The following is a 16,951-nucleotide window of genomic DNA, read 5'->3' as shown; positions in this document are numbered from 1 at the left end:
GAGGGCTAACTTGTTGCAAAATAATAATGATAATAATAATAATAGCCTCATTAAAATACTATTGTTGCTTCGGTTTGTTTTCAGCGTTTTATGTGCATAATCTGTTATTTAGTTTGAAATGTTCGTTGAAATAAGTAGATTTTTAGTTTTTGTTTATTTATTAAGTTAATATAAAACCATATAGTCACATTTTAGAATACAATAGAATAGAATTTTAGAATACAACTAGAAACACTGTCCTGGCCTGCTTCTAAGTTCAGTGGCCTGACAATTTTTATTTTATTTTTTTTAAATCATCTCGCGGCCCTCCCGTGGCTGCTCGCGGCCCACCTTTGGGTCGCGACCCCGACTTTGGGAACCATTGCACTAGCAGATACGAGCGAGAGAGCGAGAGTCCCCCGAATCCCTCCCACCCATTTTATCTAGTGAAGCTGCTTCTCTGTGTGTGTGATTGGGTTGGCTAGCAGGCGGCTGACGTTACGTTAACGTTACGAGGGTCGGACGGTGCATTGCCAATCTTATTTAGAAGCATTGAAGCTTTCACTGCACATAGAAATGGCGCAGGGGGGGAAAGCTGGGATTTATAAGCACTCTGGAAGCTATGCTGTCGAACACTTTTGAGGAAGTGCTGGACAGCTGAAGGTCTCTGCTGTCTGCTGTCGAAACCGCCTCCGCATTATTTCCACTCGCTCCGTTTTACATTTACATTTAGTCATTTAGTTGCCGCTTTTATCCAAAGCGACTTACAAGTTCTGTACGACAGGTCATCAGGAAGGGCACAACTCTATCAGCTGAGTAACAATGTTCATCAAAGTGTTGAGTGCTACAGTGTAGGTTAGTTTATTAGGACAAGTGCATGACAGTAAGGTTAGTTAGGGTTAGATTAAAAAAATAATAATACAATTAAATTGTTTTCATTATTATTCATTATAAAAAAAAATTAATTTCATTTAATTATTTCAGAAACGTATCACAGTTGATTGTGGGGGGGGGGCGGGGCGGTGGCAGATCAGCGCCTAATCACGTCAGCGAGCGAGTCACTTCAGAATGGCTTGGTTCAGTGGGGGGAGGTTCTTGTCTCAGCTGAACTGAAGAAACGAGGGACAGGCTAGAGATTTCACATCTAGTCGGTGTTGGTACAACCCCCACATTGGTAGAAAACAACCACTGGAAAAGGCCATTTATAAGATAGGGGACCTTTTAAGCATGACCAACGCAAATAAACCTTCTCCAACTATACACTTTAACAGCAAACAGGTTTGAAGACAACTCGTTACTCATCACCACCAGGACCCGTTGGTCCTCGTATCAAGAGCTCAATCGATTTGTGTTCACGTCTGGGGCCTTTACTGATCGGGCCTTTTAAACATTTGTGTCTCGGTGCAGGTGGCCCGCCGGAGCAGAACCCGTGTTTCACCGGCAGACACGGCTGTGACACCAACGCAGCCTGCAGGCCTGGAGAGGGCGTCCAGTTCACCTGCGAGTGTGCCACTGGTTTCACCGGTGATGGCCGTTCCTGCCATGGTAAGATACTCCTCTTCTTCTTCTTCTTCTTCTTCTTCTTCTTCTTCTTCTTCTTCTTCTTCTTCTTCTTCTTCTTCTTCTTCTTCTTCTTCTTCTTCTTCTTCTTCTTCTTCTTCTTCTTCTTCTTCTTCTTCTTCTTCTTCTTCTTCTTCTTCTTCTTCTTCTTCTTCTTCTTCTTCTTCTTCTTCTTCTTCTTTTTCTTTTTCTTTTTCTTTTTCTTTTTCTTCTTCTTTTTCTTTTTCTTCTTCTTCTTCTTCTTCTTCTTCTTCTTCTTCTTCTTCTTCTTCTTCTTCTTCTTCTTCTTCTTCTTCTTCTTCTTCTTCTTCTTCTTCTCCTTTTTTTCCCTAATTCTTCTCCTTCTTTTTCTTCTCCTTCTTCTCCTCCTTCTCCTCTGCCTTCTTTTTCTTCTCCTTCTTCTGCTTCTCCTTCTCCTGCTTCTCCTCCTTTCCTTATCCTTCTTCTTCTCCTCCTCCTTCTTCTCATCCTTCTTTTTTTCTCCTTCTTTTTCTCCTTCTTCTTCTTCTCCTCCTCCTTCTTCTTCTCCTTCTTTTTCTCCTTATTTTCCTCCTTCTTCTTCTCCTTCTCCTCCTTCTGCCCCTCCTCCTCCTCCTCCTCCTTCTTCGTCCCCTTGTCCTCGTGATCTCAACGTGAACTATACAGAAGGACTGGTTATCTGTTCATGGAAACTGTACAACGACGTGTGTTGCGATCGTGACTAGTTATCTGTTCATGATCAGTTCCTCAAAGTTCTTCCAAACGGAGCCGTTCCGGTTCCCGGCGGGAGCATGATTAGCCTCTAATCGGAGACCCAAGTGGATACTCTAATCAGTTTAAATCTGGGAGAAAGGAGACAGAATGTGTAGGAGGATATCTTCTGGAGGGAAGGGGAGCAGAGGTGGGTGGGAGCGGTATATGTCCATCCTGTGAGGGGGGACGGCGGGAGAACCTCCCTTGAGAAGGTCCACTGATCTCCATGAGAGATCTATTCTCCGTGATAGAAATGTACAACTGTACTCGCCTTGTTCTTTATTTCGTTAGTTGCTTTTATGAGTCAACGTTTCATGTACACAGCAGATGTGACGATAAGCAAAGCTCCCAAAGAAATCCAGGCTTATTATCTAGAACCAGCTGTTTTTTTTACAGTATATTGTATATGTAGCTGAACGTTTACATACTGGTCATGAAATATGTCAAATAAATCACACTTTCTTGGTGAAAAGTGGAAAAACAAAAGTTATTTCCAAGGAGACGGTGAAAAGCTAAATAAATTAATCACATTAGTGAGTTGGAGTATTTGGTTTGTATTCAAACCTTTATTTAAACTCGAAAGGCAACTGAGGTTTCCCTCGTTTACAGTCACGTCGAGTGTTCATACAGGAGTAAGCACAGAAAAAGGTATAGGCCTATACAATCAAAAGTAAGGATGACAAATCAATTAAAACACGTACAACTTGATTGACAAAAGGTTGGAGGTCAAGGTTTTAAACTCTGCAACAGAGGAGAGAATCTCAAGCATTAAGGACTGTTGGAGTTCATTCCATGAGCTAGAGGGGCATCATAGCAAAATGCAGATTTATGTTCTGGGCAAACTCAGACCAGTCACTAGAACGGCTTCCAGTGGACGATCATGTCACTTATTACCTTATGTCACTTTAAGAAAGAACCGACGTGGTTCTTGTATAGTATAGTTTAGATATAGCAAGTATAGCATACGGATATAGAGTAAAAACTGTATATTGTATAGTAGTGTACACAGTACCCAGTGACTTAAATCCGTAGCTAACATTGTATTGCACTATATCTCAGGACTTTAGCACGTCTATTTTATCATGCCTATTTTATGTCTTTTTATTACCTGTTTTTTTATGTCTATTTTTATTATTAGTATTATTGCACGATCAAAGCGGGCATGGCCCACCCGCATTTCACTGTATGCCCCGGTATGTATGTGACAAATAAACCTCTTGAATCTTGTTGTTGATATCATCATCATCATCATCATCCTCGTCCTCCTCCTCATCTTCATCTCACTCGGCAGACATTGACGAATGCCGGGAGACTCCGCAGATCTGCGGCGCGAACTCCGTCTGCAACGACCAGCCGGGCACCTTCCGCTGCGAGTGCCTGGACGGCTTCCAGTTCTCCAGCGATGGGAGGACCTGCGTGGGTACGTCCCCCACACGCGTGTGTGTGTTCACAGCTGTGTTGGTTGGTGGGCGGATAGTGGGGCGTGTGCGTGTGTGTGAGCGTGTACATGTGTGTGCGTGTGTGTGCGTGCGTGTGTGTGTGTGTGTGTGAGAGCGTGTGTGTGTGTGTGCATGTGTGCTGTGTGTGTGTGTGTGTGTGTGTGTGTGTGTGTGTGTGTGTGTGTGTGTGTGTGTGTGTGTGTGTGAGAGAGCGTGTGTGCGTGTGTGCGTGCGTGTGTGTGCGTGTGTGTGTGTGTGTGTGTGTGTGGTTGTGTGTGTGTGTGTGTGCGTGTGTGTGTGTGTGTGTGTGTGTGTGTGTGTGTGCGTGTGTGTGTGTGTGTGTGTGTGTGTGTGTGTGTGTGTGTGTGTGTGTGTGTGTGTGTGTGTGTGTGTGTGTGAGAGCGTGTGTGCGTGTGTGCGTGCGTGTGTGTGTGTGTGTGTGTGTGTGTGTGTGTGTGTGTGTGTGTGTGTGTGAGAGAGCGTGTGTGCGTGTGTGCGTGCGTGTGTGTGCGTGTGTGTGTGTGTGTGTGTGTGTGTGTGCGTGTGTGTGTGTGTGTGTGTGTGTGTGTAGGTCCCCCGGTGCACGTACAGATGTTCTGAGAGCGATTGATGCTAATAACCAGGTTTGTATGATTCTAAATGTGGATATGGTGAGCGGTTTGTTGTGTATCTTCTTCTCCTCCTCCTCCTCCTCCTCCTCCTCCTCCTCCTCCTTCCTCTCCTTCTCCTTCTTCTCCTCCTCCTCCTCCTTCCTCTCCTTCTCCTTCTTCTCCTCCTCCTCCTCCTTCTTCCTCTCCTTTTCCTGTTTCCTCCTCCTTCCTCTCCTTCTTCTCCTCTGTCTCCTCCTCCTTCTTCCTCTCCTTCTTCTCCTCTGTCTCCTCCTCCTCCTTCTTCCTCTCCTTCTTCTCCTCTGTTTCCTCCTCCTCCTTCCTCTCCTTCTTCTCCTCTGTCTCCTCCTCCTTCTTCCTCTCCTTCTTCTCCTCTGTCTCCTCCTCCTCCTTCTTCCTCTCCTTCTTCTCCTCTGTTTCCTCCTCCTCCTTCCTCTCCTTCTTCTCCTCTGTCTCCTCCTCCTTCTTCCTCTCCTTCTTCTCCTCCATCTGCTCCTCCTCCTTCTCCTCAGAGACATCCTCCTATCATGTACAATAATGCTGTATACATATATCTATATGTATCCACATTATGTCTGTACATACCTGCATGTAATCCTTTTTGCATATATCTAGATGCTATATCTATATCCCTTACCTACTCTTACTAGTTACGCTGCTGGCCAGTATGATTTACTACCATAGTGTCTTTATACCTGTATCACTGTACATATTAATGTACATAATACTACACTGTACATACATCTGATTAGCACTATTACTCAGTAGTACTGACATATATATTTTATACCCAGTTTAATCACCTGTACATTGTATATTACTATTGCACTTTACTTATTGGTTATTTATTATTATTGACTTCTTTTCGGTGTACTGTAGTACTTGTGCTGTATGTTGACAAACAATACATTTGCATCTAATCTAATCTAGTGTAATCTAATTTAATCAAATCAAATCTAGTTTAATCTAATTGTATCTGATCAAATTTAATCTAATCTAGTCGAATCTAATCCAATCAAATCTAATCTAATCTAGTGTAATCTAATCTAATCTAGTTGAATCTAATCTAGTCTAATCTAATCTAGTCTAATCTAATCTAATCTAATTTAGTCTAATCTAATCTAAAATAGTCTAATCTAATCTAGTCTAGTCTAGTCTAGTCTAGTATTGTCTAATCTAATCTAATCAAGTCTATTCTAGTCTAATCTAGTCTAGTATAGTCTAGTATAGTCTAATCTAATCTAATCTAATCTAGTCTAATCTAATCAAGTCTATTCTAGTCTAATCTAATCTAGTCTAGTATAGTCTAGTATAGTCTAATCTAATCTAATCTAATCTAGTCTAATCTAATCAAGTCTATTCTAGTCTAATCGAATCTAATCTAATCTAGTCTAATCTAATCTAATCTAGTCTAATCTAGTCGAATCTAATCGAATCTAATCTAGTCTAGTCTAATCTAATCTAGTCTAATCTAATCTAGTCTAGTCTAATCTAGTCTAATCTAATCTAGTCTAGTCTAGTCTAGTCTAGTCTAATCTAGTCTAGTCTAATCTAATCTAGTCTAGTATAGTCTAGTATAGTCTAATCTAATCTAATCTAATCTAGTCTAATCTAATCAAGTCTATTCTAGTCTAATCGAATCTAATCTAATCTAGTCTAATCTAATCTAATCTAGTCTAATCTAGTCGAATCTAATCGAATCTAATCTAGTCTAGTCTAGTCTAATCTAGTCTAATCTAATCTAGTCTAGTCTAATCTAGTCTAATCTAGTCTAGTCTAGTCTAATCTAGTCTAGTCTAATCTAGTCTAGTCTAGTCTAGTCTAATCTAGTCTAGTCTAATCTAGTCTAGTCTAGTCTAATCTAATCTAGTCTAATCTAGTCTAATCTAGTCTAGTCTAATCTAATCTAGTCTAATCTAGTCTAGTCTAGTCTAATCTAGTCTAGTCTAATCTAGTCTAGTCTAGTCTAATCTAATCTAGTCTAGTCTAATCTAGTCTAGTCTAGTCTAATCTAGTCTAGTCTAATCTAGTCTAGTCTAGTCTAATCTAGTCTAGTCTAGTCTAATCTAATCTAGTCTAGTCTAATCTAGTCTAATCTAGTCTAGTCTAATCTAGTCTAATCTAATCTAGTCTAATAATGTGGGCATGTTCCTTTTACATGAGTACAGAGGTGTAACTCCGCCCCCTCTGTCCTTCTCTGCAGAGGCCAACCGTCCGGTGAACCACTGCCTGCGCGGCAGCCACGACTGTGACGTCCCAGACAGGGCATCCTGCAGCTACACCGGAGGCTCCGCCTACATCTGCTCCTGTCTGCCCGGCTTCCTGGGGGACGGCCGCGTGTGCCAGGGTGAGGACCATGGAGCCTTTTATATGGTCAGGTCTGCCAGGGTGAGGGCCATGGAGCCTTTTATATGGTCAGGTCTGCCAGGGTGAGGGCCATGGAGCCTTTTATATGGCCGGGTCTGCCAGGGTGAGGGCCATGGAGCCTTTTATATGGTCAGGTCTGCCAGGGTGACGTCCATGGAGCCTTTTATATGGTCAGGTCTGCCAGGGTGAGGGCCATGGAGCCTTTTATATGGCCGGGTCTGCCAGGGTGAGGGCCATGGAGCCTTTTATATGGTCAGGTCTGCCAGGGTGAGGGCCATGTAGCCTTTTATATGGTCAGGTCTGCCAGGGTGAGGGCCATGTAGCCTTTTATATGGTCAGGTCTGCCAGGGTGAGGGCCATGTAGCCTTTTATATGGTCAGGTCTGCCAGGGTGAGGTCCATGTAACCTTTTATATCAAAGTCAAAGTCAGCTTTATTATCGCTTCTCATAATGTGCAAGACATACAGAGAAATGAAATTGCGTTTCCCCCTTCCCATGGTGTATATAAAAAAGATCTAATATAAACATAAAGTGACATATAGGACACTATAAACATACAGTAAGTAACATATGGGACACGATGTACATACACTATACAGGACTATATATATATACAGTAGGGCTGACCCCTATTAGTCGACTAATCGGTCGAAAGGAGCCGTAGTCGACTGGCCAACCTCTTAGTCGAATAGTAAAAAAAAAAAAAAAAAAAGGTATCATTCTTTCCAAAAGAAAAGAGGCCTAGAAGCGTGGCTAACACTAATGGCGCGCATACCAGAGGCTAACTGCCTACGAAAACAGGCACAGAGGCACTGAAAGAGGATTTCACCCATCTAATGAACACACTAGACTAGACAAATATCAAGATGTATCCATCAGTGGACCAATTGCATGCTTTTGCAGAGGACAAGAAGCCTTCAGTCGACTCCTTCAGACATTAAGCACCCCCCACAGCCCAAATGGAATGAGAAAAAAATATATATTTTAAAAATATTATACTTATTTTATAAAAAAAAAAATTGTCGACCAATAGTCGACTAACGGCAAATTTTGGCCAATCATAGTCGACCATCCAAATCCTTAGTCGGGGACAGCCCTAATATACAGTATAAACAGTGGCTAAAAAATGAATGTATGATTGAAATAACCAGGCGTGAGGGCCATGTAATGATAATAATAATAATAATAATAATAATAATAATAATAATAATAATAATAATAATAATAATAATAATAATAATAATAATAATAATAATAATATAATAATAATAATAATAATAATAATAATAATAATAATAATAATAATAATAATAATAATAATAATAAACTTTATTTGTATAGCACCTTTCATAAAGAAACTGCAGCTCAAAGTGCTTCACGACAGAAAAAAGACGGGCATAAAATTAGCACATAAAGTGCAGACATATAAAATCACAGTTTTTCACATTAGGATCTAACATCCCAACAGGCCACCTTGTTTATGGTTTGATTCAGTTTTAAATAGACAATAATAAAAAGAGTAAGATAAAATAGACAGAGTAAAATAGTGCAATAGTGCAGTGCAATGAAATAGTAGAATGGAATAGATAAAAAAAATACGTTTTTTTTTTACAGTGCAATAAAATAGTTCTGGATTACTGTTCAACAGTTCAAAATCGTCTTTACCTTCTCTTCTCTTTACCACATGTAGCCTTTTATATGGTCGTGTTTGCCAGGGTGAGGGCCATGTAGCCTTTTATATGGTCGTGTTTGCCAGGGTGAGGGCCATGTAACCTTTTATATGATTTTGATTTGATTTGATTTGATTACGGATCCCCATTAGCTGGTGCCATAGCAACCAGCTAGTCTTCCTGGGGTCCACACAAAAAAAACATACAAAAACAAATATTATTGCAAAACAAAGTTATTAAAAGTCAGTACTCAACACACAATGCATAATGAAACTAACAATTAAGATGGCTAAAATGACATGCAAGCACAGACACAGAAAACAAAAGAAACAAAACAAAATACTTTACACTGTTAAATACAATTTAAGATTATTTTAAAAAGTGAATCTACTGTAAATGCAGCAGAGGTTTTGAGGCAGGTTATTCCAAAGGGGGGGGGGGGGGTTGACTTGACCAGGATCAACTAGGGGAGGGCAGCCTTTGTTGTGTCAGCTGCCGTCTGTCTTAAAAACCACCCGAAAAAACAAGATTGCCAACTGACGGTTGTAACAGGATCTGTTCGTCGTCAAATCTAAACGACTATTATTGCCACCGAGACTAACTGCACATAATAGACTACGGTATATGAAATCACGACAGCGCTATCGTTCTGATGTGGCGACGTATATATCGGCCGAATTTGCAACCTTTTCCGAGCGAGACGGGGGCTTGAGAAAGAACAGCCTGTTTCTGCTCTGAAACGTGTGCCTGTGGAGGGTTTCCCGTGACCTCCTGGTTGTAACTCACCCCCTCTCCAGAGCCCCTGCGCGGGGGAAACGCTTCCACCTGGACAGGAAATGCAGAAAACCCTGCCTTCCAGCTGTGGAGCTCGTTGGTCATTTGTTACATACATACATCCCCCCTCTTTTCATGCCTCCAACGCTCTGGCTACAAGCCAGTCCAGCTACATGTGTGTGTGTGAGACCTGCTTGCAGAGAGAGTACATTTACATTTTACATTTAGTAATTTAGCTGACGCTTTTATCCAAAGCGACTTACAAGTTCTGTACGACAACCGACAAGTCATCAGGAAGCTGATGTTCATCAAAGTGTTGAGTGCTAGGTTAGTATATTAGGACAAGTGCATGACAGTAAGGTTAGTTAGGGTTCGATTTTTAGCGCGTGACTTTAGGTCTGCAGCTACATGTGTGTGAGACCTGCTTGCAGAGAGAGTAGCGTGTGGTCTGCAGTACTGAGCAGAATGTCACGTTCCTACTGAAATAGTCAAACATCTACCTTTAAAGAGGTGCCTTGTGTTTTCATTCAGTCATAACTAACACAGGTTAACATGTGTAACGAGGGTGAAATCACACAGTAATATTTATATAAATAACACAGGTTAACATGTGTAACGAGGGTGAAATCACACAGTAATAGGCTATTGGTGCAAACTCCTATGTTGAAACACCCCCACCTTTCCACATGAAAAGGCTCCTGGTGGTGGAGGGGTTAAGAAGACCTCGTTATTAAACTTTAATGACTGCAGCACGGTGGTGCAGGGCTTAGCACCGCTGCCTCACAGCTAGACGGTCCTGGGTTCAAACCCCAGCAGGGGGCCTTTCTGTGTGGAGTTTGCATGCTCTCTCCCCATGTTCGTGTGGGTTTCCACCAGGTACTCCAGCCCCCCCCCCCCCCCCCACTACACCTGCCATTGCCCTGACCAAGGTACTGGTATTCCAATTGGAGTTGGTCCCTTGACCAAGGTACTGGCATTACAACTGGAGTTGGTCCCTTGACTAAGGTACTGGTCATTACAACTGGAGTTGGTCTCTTGACCAAGGTACTGGCATTACAACTGGAGTTGGTCTCTTGACCGAGGTACTGACATTACAACTGGAGTTGGTCTCTTGACCGAGGTACTGGCATTACAACTGGAGTTGGTCTCTTGACCGAGGTACTGGCATTACAACTGGAGTTGGTCTCTTGACCAAGGTACTGGCATTACAACTGGAGTTGGTCTCTTGACCAAGGTACTGGTCATTACAACTGGAGTTGGTCTCTTGACCAAGGTACTGGTCATTACAACTGGAGTTGGTCTCTTGACCGAGGTACTGGTCATTACAACTGGAGTTGGTCTCTTGACCGAGGTACTGACATTACAACTGGAGTTGGTCTCTTGACCGAGGTACTGGCATTACAACTGGAGTTTGTCTCTTGACCAAGGTACTGGCATTACAACTGGAGTTGGTCTCTTGACCGAGGTACTGGCATTACAACTGGAGTTGGTCTCTTGACCGAGGTACTGGCATTACAACTGGAGTTGGTCCCTTGACCAAGGTACTGGCATTACAACTGGAGTTGGTCTCTTGCCAAGGTACTGGCATTACAACTGGAGTTGGTCCCTTGACCAAGGTACTGGCATTACAACTGGAGTTGGTCTCTTGCCAAGGTACTGGCATTACAACTGGAGTTGGTCTCTTGCCAAGGTACTGGCATTACAACTGGAGTTGGTCTCTTGACCGAGGTACTGGACATTACAGCTGGAGTTGGTCTCTTGACCGAGGTACTGGCATTACACCTGGAGCTGGTCCCTGGTTGGGGCCGGTCTGTGGCTGCTCCTAGGTAGTTTGGATGGCTCAAATGCAGAGGGATAATAACAGGGATTAGTCAGTGGAGGGTTCACAGTGTTCTGGCTAAAGTTTGTCTCTTGTGTTGGCTTGCTAGGTTTTTAGTGAGTTTTTTACCTTCGCGTGGGGTATGTCTGGGAGTGTTGCATGTTTTTGTTTTGTTCTTGATTTATTGAGATGTTTCTTCTTGTCTTGTTTGAAGAAGACGTGTCCGGCCCATGGGGACATTAACGCGTGGCGTCGGGCCTTACAGATACATGATTTGATTTGATTTGTTCCTCACCGTCTCCTCTCCTGCAGACATCGAGGAGTGCCAGCAGGGGCGCTGTCACCGAGACGCCGTCTGTTACAACACCCAGGGCTCCTTCAGCTGTCAGTGCCGTCCCGGTTACCATGGCGACGGGCTTCAGTGTACCCCCGGCAACACCGGTAAGTAAACCACTTTCGTGACGTTTAAGCAATGCATGTGCTGTGAAGGTTTCACATGAAAAGACAACTGCTTCTTTATCAAACCGAGTTGGGGCTGAACGGGAGAAGACCTTCCCAACAGAGATGCATGAAACACAGGGTTTGAAACTAATTCCCAATTTTCCCAAATCTTTCTAAATGTCCCCAAAATTTCCAAAATATTCCCAGAATTTTCAAACTTTTCCCAAATTTCCCCATACAAGCCCCTTTACGCCGGGCACGACCAGCGCCGCAAAGTCTGTAAAAAGGCTACAGTCTCATTTCTGGAGCCTCAAATGTGAACGACACAAATGTAACACAGTTACAATGTTTTCTCTTGTCCATCCATGTTTAAACAAGGTGTAGTTACCTCTCATGGCCACAGGGTGCCAGTCTTCCATAGTGCAGTTTGGAAGGGGACATTATTTTAGTTAAATAGGTTTTTGAGGTCCCTAAATATGTCTTTTAAGTTTATTGCTGAAAGAAAGCATTCTAGCAGCCTCTGTTTCAGTCCTGTTCTCATTCTAGCAGCCTCTATACCTCTCAGTTTCAGTCCTGTTCTCATTCTAGCAGCCTCTGTACCTCTCTGTTTCAGTCCTGTTCTCATTCTAGCAGCCTCTATACCTCTCTGTTTCAGTCCTGTTCTCATTCTAGCAGCCTCTATACCTCTCTGTTTCAGTCCTGTTCTCATTCTAGCAGCCTCTATACCTCTCTGTTTCAGTCCTGTTATCATTCTAGCAGCCTCTATACCTATCTGTTTCAGTCCTGTTCTCATTCTAGCAGCCTCTATACCTCTCTGTTTCAGTCCTGTTCTCATTCTAGCAGCCTCTATGCCTCTCTGTTTCAGTCCTGTTCTCATTCTAGCAGCCTCTATACCTCTCTGTTTCAGTCCTGTTCTCATTCTAGCAGCCTCTATACCTCTCTGTTTCAGTCATGTTATCATTCTAGCAGCCTCTATACCTCTCTGTTTCAGTCATGTTATCATTCTAGCAGCCTCTATACCTCTGTTTCAGTCCTGTTCTCATTCTAGCAGCCTCTCTGTTTCAGTCCTGTTCTCATTCTAGCAGCCTCTCTGTTTCAGTCCTGTTCTCATTCTAGCAGCCTCTATACCTCTCTGTTTCAGTCCTGTTCTCATTATAGCAGCCTCTATACCTCTCTGTTTCAGTCCTGTTCTCATTCTAGCAGCCTCTATACCTCTCTGTTTCAGTCCTGTTCTCATTCTAGCAGCCTCTATACCTCTCTGTTTCAGTCCTGTTCTCATTCTAGCAGCCTCTATACCTCTCTGTTTCAGTCCTGTTCTCATTCTAGCAGCCTCTATACCTCTCTGTTTCAGTCCTGTTCTCATTCTAGCAGCCTCTATACCTCTCTGTTTCAGTCCTGTTCTCATTCTAGCAGCCTCTATACCTCTGTTTCAGTCCTGTTCTCATTCTAGCAGCCTCTACACCTCTCTGTTTCAGTCCTGTTCTCATTCTAGCAGCCTCTATACCTCTCTGTTTCAGTCCTGTTCTCATTCTAGCAGCCTCTATACCTCTCTGTTTCAGTCCTGTTCTCATTCTAGCAGCCTCTATATCCTCTCTGTTTCAGTCCTGTTCTCATTCTAGCAGCCTCTATACCTCTCTGTTTCAGTCCTGTTCTCATTCTAGCAGCCTCTATACCTCTCTGTTTCAGTCCTGTTCTCATTCTAGCAGCCTCTATACCTCTCTGTTTCAGTCTGTTCTCATTCTAGCAGCCTCTCTTTTTCAGTCCTGTTTCTGAACGAGCAAGCCGCCCATCCAACAGTGGCCTGTACCGTCAAATTAAATTCAGATAAAACATTCAGACAGACGTTGCAGATCAAATATGACTCAAGATCCAGCAATAGCAAAGCAATCTCACTTAGAAATGTTGTCAGAAACATATTTTTGGTTCAACATTGGGTAGAAAAGAAAATATTTACGTGCAATCCACCCTTCGTGTACATGTGCGTTTTATCAAGATATCTTCACACGCATACACATGCATAAGAGGTCTTACTAACTACAGCGATTGTGGCTGTGATTCTGAATGGCTCATTTCAAGAGGGAGGGTTCTTGTCACAGCTGAACAGACACAGGCACAATGCACATATCTTTTTTTTATCCACTTTTTCTCCTCCTGTTTTTCTGTGTTTTTCTCCCATCCCAATTTTAGTCATCATGTCAATTCCCCCCTCCCCTTCCTGGCCGTTGCTCGCATGTGCCCCCCACTGGTCGGTCGTAGGGAGGGTTGATGGATACTATCACATGTCCCCTCCGATACATGCGGAGTCAGCCAGCCACTTCTTTTCACCTGCCAGCGCGGACTCTCATTGGCGAGGTGTAACGTGTGGGAGGCTCACACTACCCTCGCCCTCTCCTGTCCTCGCTGTGCAGGCGCCCTGACCGACCTGTAGGAGTCGCTGTTTTACAACGACCAGATTACCACCCCACCGGCTTCCCTCCCGCTGACTCTGCCAATTGAGTCAGTATGACGGCCCGGGCCAAGCCGGAGGCAACGCTGACAGCCGGATTCGATACCGGTGTCTCTCGCGTTGGTGACGAGCGCTTAGTCTGCTGCGCCACCCAGCCGCACCCACAATGCACATAATCTAACATAATATTAAATACGCATATTTAGCTCAGTGTTGGGACAACCCCTCATTGTGTAAAAAGATTAAGATAACATGATCCTTTATTAATCCTCTTGGGGAAATTCAGGTATCAAAGCACCATGGGGGGGGGGGGATACAGAGCTTCACAGTCCGATAATATACTATAAGATACAATATAAAAGTACACAATACAAGACAGTACAAGGTAAGTAGGTAGCAACAACAGTAGCGCTGCCTGCGGGTAGAAACTGTTCAGCGGGCGTACTGCCTGCGGGTAGAAAAGGCCTGCGGGTTCTCTCTTCCCCACGCCTTGATAAGCCATACACATGTCTTTAATCCTTTCACTGCCGCACTAAATCAAATCAAATCAAATGTATTTGTAAGGCCCGACAACACAAGTCTTCTTTAAACAAGTCAGGAAGAAACATCACAATAAGTCAAGAACAAAACAAAAACACCATGAAGTCCAAAAATTTCAAATAAATGCAACACTCCAGACACTACCAAAAACGGTTAACCCTTCGCACCGCGACAGTACACACAGAGGGTTAACCCTTTCACTGCCACGCGACACAGCGGGTTATAACCCTTTCACTGGCAACACGACAGAAGGTTAACCCTTTTACTACCCCCTTTTACTATAGTGCGATAATAAAGGGGTTAACCTTCTGTAGCAGTGCGGCAGTGAAAGGGTTAACGAAGGCTCCTCCTTTTCCGTGACTGGACGGGGAGGCCTGAGCTCGGAGGGGGGCGGGGGGGGGGGGGGGGGGGGGGGGGGCGTGGGAGGAGGAGGAGACGCACCACGGCTGTCTATATAGTAGCAGGAGAGGTCGAGATTTATAGCCGTTCCTCGGGCCTAATTTGAGGTCTGTGCGTTCTCCTTTAGGATAAACGTCTGGTAAAGTAAACAGACCCGACGCGAGGCGGCCATGTAAGGAGATCGTGGCGGCGTCGGCTCGGGAGGAAGGAGAATGAATGCATGAATGAAATGAATCATGAACCGGTCTGCGGGCTGTTTTGTTGGCAAACTCACCAAACACTCTTCATACTTCATATACATTAATCTCCGGGGGGGGGGGGGGGGGGGGGGGGCATTTTGTGTCAAGGAACCCAGCTAGCAGTGACCTCCACTGTTGTCTGAGGAGTTACAAAAACACACACTCACACTCACACACACACACGCACACAAGCACACACACACACACACACGCACGCACACACACACTCACACTCACACACACTACACACACACACACACACACACGCACAGACACACACACACACACGCACACACACACACACAAGCACACACACACACGCACACACACACACACACAAGCACACACACACACACTCACACTCACACACACACGCACAGATGTACTATACGAGGCCTGTGAGCGTTTAAGAACACACAGTCGCGAGGGAAGGAGCCGTTGATTGATATTGTTGATATCGTTGATATTGTTGATAACACGAGAGAGAGACGTGCTGTTTACATGCCCGTCTGCGGTGAGAACACAGTGTGGCTACGGTATGGGAAGTGCGTTCGCTAAGTTAAACAGCCCCCCCCCCACCCCCCCCCACCCCCCCCCCCACCCCCCACCCCCCCAGCCCGTCCGTTCCCGTGAGAACCGACAGAGTAGAACGTGTCCTGGAGACAGAACAGTATGTACTTCTTCCGTACGGAGGCAGAGAGCTGATAGTGTAACGTATTATAACCTGGCTGGAGAGCTATGACCTGCTGGAGAGCTATAACCTGGCTGGAGAGCTATGACCTGCTGGAGAGCTATAACCTGGCTGGAGAGCTATGACCTGCTGGAGAGCTATAACCTGGCTGGAGAGCTATGACCTGCTGGAGAGGTTATATTGTGGTACTTTGGGAATGGGAAATGGACGGCACATATATAGCGCTTTCCTACCTGCTGCACAAAGAGCTTTATAATTGCCTCTCCTTCACCAATGCACAACACATGCACTCACAGAGCAATGGCAGCCAGACTGTCATTGGGAGCAATTTGGTGTTCAGTGTCTTGCCCAAGGACACTTCGGCATGTGAACAGAAGGAGCCGGGATTCAAACCACTGACCAAACCATGCATTGACCATATGCTCATTAGTTGACCTGCTCTACCTCTGAGCCAGTATTTTGTGGTACATTGAGGTATACTTTGGGGAACTTTGAGGTTCTTTGGGGTATTTTGTGATACTTTGTGGTATTTTAGGGAAGGGGTTCCCAAACTTTTCAGGCCGCGACCCCCAAATAACGGTGTCAGAGAGCCGCGACCCCCACTATTATAGGAGGCACACAAAAAAATTTAATCTTTTTTTTTTTTTTTTATTATTTTTTATAAATGGAAATGTATGGTTGAAACATGCACACGTTCAAACGCACACACACTAATACACATTGGAGGCTTTTAACCAGGGCCGGACTGGGGAAATCATTCAGGCCAGGAAATATAGTGCAAAATATAGCCCCAGTCAGGCCACTTTTTAAGCAGGGCAGCAGGGCAGGGCAGCACTTTTTTTTCTTGTTACAAAGACTTAATTTCCTGCATTCTGGTGCATGAATTTTTTTATTTGTACCCTTTAAATGCCAGTGCTTGTGATGGCATCACAAATTATTGTTAAAAAACAGGCTAGCTAGCAACAACACTGATTTTGATGGATTTTCTGTTTTTTTTTAATGTCAGATTGAAAATAATACAATCTTTTATTCAACTTCAGCCCTGATCATAACACCAAATATTGATTTTATAATTTCTAACCCTTTAAATGCCAGTGTGTGTGATGGCATATATTTGCAATATATCAAATGCAAAGTAGATTTTTCTGGGGGGGATTATTACACGCTAGCATGTGTCAATGATTAGCAACAACAGTTTTTGTAGTAAGGGTCCCGCCTCCACCAATCACATGCGGCTCCCTTTGTGT

The 16,951-nt window shown here is 43.9% G+C and overlaps 1 protein-coding gene across 1 annotated transcript in view; it reads left to right on the top strand.

The window, feature by feature from the left end:
• LOC311232593 (nidogen-1-like) overlaps positions 1-16,951 on the top strand; it is a gene marked incomplete at its 5' end in the record, with an annotated part of 86,299 nt that overhangs the window by 34,234 nt on the left and 35,114 nt on the right. Inside the window, 4 exons of the mRNA XM_084319453.1 lie at positions 1,387-1,524; positions 3,563-3,691; positions 6,522-6,665; positions 11,261-11,389. Coding sequence (XP_084175579.1) covers positions 1,387-1,524; positions 3,563-3,691; positions 6,522-6,665; positions 11,261-11,389 — 540 coding nt within the window. The remainder of the gene's footprint in view (positions 1-1,386; positions 1,525-3,562; positions 3,692-6,521; positions 6,666-11,260; positions 11,390-16,951) is intronic.

This window comes from Notolepis coatsorum (genome assembly GCF_963971535.1).
Source record: "Notolepis coatsorum genome assembly, chromosome: 7".
Classification (NCBI taxonomy): Eukaryota; Metazoa; Chordata; class Actinopteri; order Aulopiformes; family Paralepididae; genus Notolepis; species Notolepis coatsorum.
Note: the sequence above shows the minus strand (reverse complement) of the source record. Positions and strands in the feature narration are given on the sequence as shown.